Below are 6,709 nucleotides of genomic sequence, written 5' to 3'. Positions count from 1 at the left end.
TTGCATGTAAAATAGTATTTTTCTGATGTGAAATGCTCAATACAAAATGTGTAAGACTCAGAAGTATAAATGCACACAATAATACAGATGCACAAAAAACCCCAATTGCGCTGCAAATTTCAATCAATTACTGTCTAATTTGTATTAAGAGTGTAAAAACAAAGTATTGGAATGGGATGTCGATAGAGGTTTTAAGTTTTCAAAATAAACTTGAAGGTGAGATATTTCTGACCTACCAATTTTTCTTCTGAAGTGCTCTCTTTTCAGGTTATCCAATTCTCTCTCAAGTTAATGAACTGAGGATATTGTACTTCACGTGCTGTTGCAAAATGAGTACAAAATTTTACTGTTTGTTTTCTAAGAAATGCATTAGTAGACCCACTATGAGAGCCACATCTCTCTCAGTTTGGTAAGTAATCACTTGACTTGGTATCAAATAAATAAAACATCAGTAAAAAAAATTCCAGTAAAAATAACTTTTAAGTTATTCTTGATAAATAATCTTAATTATTATTTAAAATTCCTCTTATTCTTATCATTGCTTCTTATGGATTCTTTTCAGCTGTAGTCCACAACACTGCAAGAAAAGTATTGTGACTGTTAGGCCAAGAGTCCACCTACACGAACAGCCCTCTGTCCAGTGTTACTGCACTCCTTAGGCTCAGGGTGACACAGCCTCTAGGGACCACGATATTCTTGGCAATAGCAATACCATTTAAAGAAAGTAAAAAAGGATGGATTTTACAGCAAGTGGAACAGCACAAATATTTCTTTATGGAATCACTCGGTATCACTCAGGTGCTTCAGCAAGTTCTTTTAGTGCTGACAGCCCCATGTGTTGGTTCCACAGAACCCCTGTCAGTAACACATTCCTACAGGCTGCACTTCCCTCATGAGCACAACAATGAGGCTCCAACCCATTCAGAGGCATTTACCACACATAGTCACCACTGGCCTTAGCAACACTTAGAATCCACATGAAATAAAACTAAAATACTTTTCCTTGAGCTCCACAGGAGAACCATGAGTCCATGTTTCCTTTACATGGCACCGCACAAAGTCAGCAAAATTTGTGAATTTCCAAATGCATGCATCCTGGTTTCAGTTTTGCACTGATGCCATTCCACAGGACAGAAGAGCATTGCATGGAGGTCCTACCCCTTTTTTTCCCCCAGATATCCATGTTTTCACATTAGACATAAGCAGGTCTTGTTTGTTTGCAGAAATGATGTTTGGGATTAATGGGAAGCCAGTGTTTTAAATCAACATAGATAACTTGAGTAAGATGTGAAACCAAATTTTTAAATAGACTGTAAAGGAATGTTTTGTATGAAGTTCTTGATACAAAGACATTGCCTTTGGAAATTAAATTCCAACTTCACTGTCACACTGAAAAATAACAAAACTCTAGGGGAGATGACATCTGCAAAGTTTTGTACTTACCCTAATACAGCCTGGCTATTTTAAGGGAAATAACATAAGAAGGGAAAATTCTGGCTATTCTATGCATGGAATTACCAGGTAACTTGCAGAACCATATTCCACATGCTCCAAATGAAGAAGAATGCTCCCAATTCAAATAGTTTTGATAATCTCTTAGCTAAAACTCCCAGAAGGTGGTAACAGAAAAATTTCATCATCATTATCTCTCAGTTCAGCATGAGAACCTCTAAAGACTACTTTGGACTCAGGTTTAAAAGTGTTATGGTTAGAAAGAAAAATACAATTTTTAAAATCTACATTCCTTATTTCCATTTAGTACATATTGATTGCCAACGAATTCAGTATAATCTTGTTCTCTACTTAAACCCAGCCTCAGAATTAATTTGTGGACTAGACCAATTCTAAATACGCCAAATGAGAATTCCAGTTAGCCCTTGCTGAACCAGGTATCAAATTATTTACCTGACCCATGCAGATTATCCCAAGCCCAACATGCCATCATAATTCAGAGACATGGCAAATATCTCAAATAACTGGGAAATAGTTATTTGAGACATCTGAACACAAAAGTAGCCAAATGCATTTTGTGGAGGGACACACTGTAGTAGTGTACAGGTTTCAAATGTTTACTAAAGCTTAATTTCTTTTGAAATACATAACAAAAGTGAACTCATTGTCTTCATGAAATAATTTCCCTTCTTCCAAGAGACAAATTATAGAATCTGTAGTCATGTCAAGGAAGACTGATGCTGCCTACTGAACTCCACACAAACTTTAGCAATCACACTGCATTAGACATCAAAATCAAAATCAAATAATCTGATAGACTGAAGATTTAAATAAGCCATAGACACATATAACACTCAGTTAGCAAAGGGCAGATATTTTAAAAACTTAAAAAACGTAAGATTATTATGGAGTGTATTTTTGCATGAAATTACCCTAGCATAACAGGTTCAACAAATAAGAACTTCCAATCAGCTGTTAAGTCAGTAAAATTCCTGTTATGTGTCTATATCCTATAGCAAGAGAAAGTGGTAAACACTTTACTCAAGGGTCAAAGAACTAACATCTCCCTAGCTCAGGGCATCTTTTTGATGAATGTGAAACAGCTGGAAGAAATGCATCAAGGGTAACAATTGTGATCCCATGGTAGACACAGCTGCTGCAAAAATAAACCCGGGGGAAAAAGGCAAAGACTAAAAAAACCTGCAATATAAACCCCTCCCACATCATACAATCCCATTGTTTTTGCTTTTTAAAATACAGGACTCTCTGCAAACACTGGTCAAAAATGAATGTAGAGATTAATTTGTTAGAAGCAAACCCAATTTATAAAATGTTTAAAAAAAAAATCAAAGGATGGTTGTTTTACTTAAACAGCAATAGCTTTATCTTTAGTGACCTTTTGTACCGGCTAGTGAGAATGTTATTTGAAAAAAAAATGGAGACTCACAGTAATCCTGTTAATACTTTATTAGTGTCATTTTTTAGCTTTCTATTGGACAGAACATAAATGCAAACTCCAAAAAAAATTCAGAGTCCTCTGCCATTCAGTAGAAGTGACCATGGCAGCCCATTTCATGTTCCTTCTTTGTTACAGAAACGAGAGGAGGAGGAAGGGAGGGGAAAAGCATCAATAGAACAATTAGGCACACAGCTGACACTTACTGTACAATGATATGCACAAATAATTTATAGCAGCTCTATGAGCTTATGAGATGTGTTCTTCAGATTCTTCCCTTGTAATATATGAGCCTGCTCAGGAGAGCAAGGATCATTGAGAACAAAGGAATTAACAAAGGAGTAACAGGTAAGACTTTTAAAACAAGTCCTTAAATAAACTAATGTAACAACAGAATGCAGAATCGTTCAGCTGAGAAGACATTTTTAACTTAGACTTCAGAACATTAAAAATTCATTTATTTTACAGCTATTCAAATACACATGCATTAAATGAAAATATTGCACAAAATTAAAATTTAGATTGTGGAATTTATAGTTTCATTTTGGTACACGTTCTGGTAGCACTTAAAATTTACTGTTTAGTTCTAGCAAACACCAGCAGCACAAGCTTGAGGATGAACCAAATGAAAAACTCAATTGCTCATTTTCTCTTAAAAATAATTAAGGCTAAAACAAGTGCATTTGTTGACAGTGGCACAATTTTCAGTGGCCAGTCACAGCACCCAAAGGCCAGAAGATACACCCAGACACTTCAGTGCTGTATATTAACATTCAGTTTTGGAGACTTCCTAGGATAATAGGCTGCATGGGTTCACAGGGTGGGTACTTCAAATTGTCGACAGGAAAACCTTTTAAATAAAGATACATACAAACTCGTTTTAACAAAAAGTACTCATTTCTGATGGTTCTTGCCAGCCAGCAGGCACCACTGAATTAGGAAGCCACATTCTGTAATTAAATACAGAAGACAAAACTTCAATACATATATACATATGCACACATGCGTATATAAATGTGTGTATAGGTATATGTAATAAATTCATTAAGTAAAACGACTAATAAGCACAGTGCATTATGTTCAGTTCACATTCCTAGAGATATTATTTTATTTTTGTACAGAAATGTACCAGATAACTAAAAAAAACCAAATTTGTATATTATCATTATCCTCTTGAAATTTTTCATGGTACCTATAGATAGATAAAAGGTTCCACGGACTGGACAAAACAGTATTTGAACTTCACACTTGAATACTGCTTAACAAATTCAGTGACTTAAAAGACATAAATTAGATTTGGTAGGATTAATGAGATATTTACTGTATCTGCAAGAACAACTGCTGAATGATCTTTCATCAGTCAGATATCAGTTATGCTTGAGCACCCTGACATCAGAGGAAGATACAGGCATGTAAACAATAGGAGCTGGCTATGTTGATTACTTTACACAGAACTCAAGAATTTTTGTTAAATTCAAAAGCATTTAACCGTCACACTTCTACAGAACCTGCAGAGAGGAAGGGAGAGGGGTTCTTCTATATTTACCAAGTTGTCTTCCTAGGGATTACAAAAGAAAGGGATTTAATTTACAGCATTTAGTTCTGCAATAAAGAAAAAAACAAGTGCACTTGAGCCCATGCATACTGTATGAGAATGTTAACAGTACAATATGATCATCATTAAGTAGTATGATAAAAGGCTACATTTCATTAAGAGTCCATGAGAAAAATTATCTATATAGAGGTGTCAGTCAATTTAACGAGGTCCTTTGGGAGCCTTCTATCTTGTCTCAGAACGCTTTCATCAAAGGTCTATGCTTCTCTCTTGCATAAAAGGACCATTTGTTCCCATTAAGACACAAATTACAACAAGGATCCTTGGGATCCTTGGTTCATAACTGTATTTTACCCTGTGTTTAGCATTCAGGAAAAAAAGAGACTCTAAAAGATTACCTTCTATTCACTCAAGATAGTAGTGCTCAAACAGTCGAGGACTACAAAAAAGAAAACACAAACTGAGATACGCTGTGGCCAAACAGGATTATTCAGATGTTGCTGTATTTTTAATTGAAAAAACTTCTTCAATGAAACTAAACAGATGGATGTGGGGCCTTGATGTCAAATTTTTATTAAAATTTTACACTATGCAAAAAATAAAAAAATTATTTAAAAAAATATTGTAGTTTTATTTCCTTTTTATTTTCATATATACACTGAGATGCATTCAGAAATTTCCAAGTGTTTGCATATGACTAATGAAATTTTTACCTGTGAGGAACTAAGTAATTCTCACGTTTTTCCATATGAGGCTTACACACTTAAAGGTAAGGAACCTTTCAATTAAGTTGGATATAGTTCTTTCACCTCCCAAAAAAGCTCCAGATTTTAGTGGGGAGTTGTGTGTAAACTGTGTCTTAGTGCAATTTCCTCATCTTCTAACACAATACGTATCCTCTTTGAAACATATATCCCTTTCCTTCTACAACTATTGACTTATGTTCCAATAGACCAATTGAACATAAATATGATGTTCCTTCTCCACTGAAGTTACATGCAAAATGTATGCCAGGTGCTGTAAGAGCAGCATATGGCTCTTAAAGCTACAGAATAATCTGAATAAAGGGTTTGTTTCTACTGCACCTCTGCTTTTACTAAAGCCCCCATTAGATATAAGGTTAGTTTAATTTTCAAAATATGAAAGGTGATGCAAATGTGGCATCAAAGCCACCTTACCTCCACTTTTTATTCAATAAATGTACTTTTATGATGGGGCTATAGCTATTTCTTCCTGCTCCTATGAACCTGCTATTCCAAAGACTGCTTTTCCAGTTAACTCAGGCTTTACAGGAATGTTAAAATAGCCCTACAGAGCCTCAACACTTGTAATGTCGAACAATTTCACCTGACTCTCACACATTGCACTATCTCCCAGTGCCAAAACACCCTTTTCTTCAAACGTATCACCACAGTTGTACTTTACTTGGACAGTCTGGCACTTTTCATTGCTGGCAAAACATCAACTCAGGAACGGAAGGGATCAGCATTCCGATATACCGGGCCAGTTTTCTTCTCAATGTTGCATGAAGACGCACCAAATCATTTAAGACACACAAACCATTCTGGTAGTGGTTGAATCACAAGTGAAGATGAGAAGATCCACAGGTCTTACAGATGCATTAATAATCTAATATGTGACACTAGAAGACTGGTGCAGAAACGACAGCATGTGAGTTTGAAGCCCCAGAGAATCTGCCCAAGTAATTAATCCTGGACAAACAAACACCAGCTTAACGGATTTGAAGTGTCACCTTTTCTGTAAGGAAGGCGCTTGAGTAGAGTGTAGTCTCTGCTTATATCTCTGCATTTGCTTTGACTTTGAATGCAGTTTGCTGAACAGCTCAGGGAACTTATTTTGTGGAAATAAGGTTTCTAGGAATCTCTCCAGAAACACATACACCATTCTCTTATTCAGCTGACTATGCTGGAACATTTCAAAGACCCGAAGTATGCCTTTCCGCGTAGTCTCGGCGCCTATGATGTGTTTCAGTTCATCTACAAAAACAGAAGTCACACAGAAGTTTAAGCTAAATTCTGCTTCCATGTTAACAACAAACTTAAACTGAATATGAAGTCTTTCAAACTATGTAGCCTGAAATTCGAGGTAACAGTGCCCCTACACAACATGACTAAACTAAAAGCTCTCCCACAGAAGAGAGTGTTTCTGAAAATTACTTCACTCTTACCCTATATATGTGGAAACCATGTTTACAAGACACTGTACTGTTTTGGAATATACCTATT

General features: G+C 35.8%; 1 protein-coding gene across 1 annotated transcript in view; it reads right to left on the bottom strand.

The window, feature by feature from the left end:
* Positions 1-2,904: 2,904 nt before the first annotated feature.
* SNX13 (sorting nexin 13) overlaps positions 2,905-6,709 on the bottom strand; it is a 66,099-nt gene continuing 62,294 nt past the window's right edge. The window contains exon 26 of the mRNA XM_063411132.1: positions 2,905-6,460. Within this exon, the coding sequence (XP_063267202.1) occupies positions 6,213-6,460 (248 nt within the window). The 3' untranslated portion in view covers positions 2,905-6,212. The remainder of the gene's footprint in view (positions 6,461-6,709) is intronic.

This window comes from Prinia subflava, chromosome 1 (genome assembly GCF_021018805.1).
Source record: "Prinia subflava isolate CZ2003 ecotype Zambia chromosome 1, Cam_Psub_1.2, whole genome shotgun sequence".
Classification (NCBI taxonomy): Eukaryota; Metazoa; Chordata; class Aves; order Passeriformes; family Cisticolidae; genus Prinia; species Prinia subflava.
Note: the sequence above shows the minus strand (reverse complement) of the source record. Positions and strands in the feature narration are given on the sequence as shown.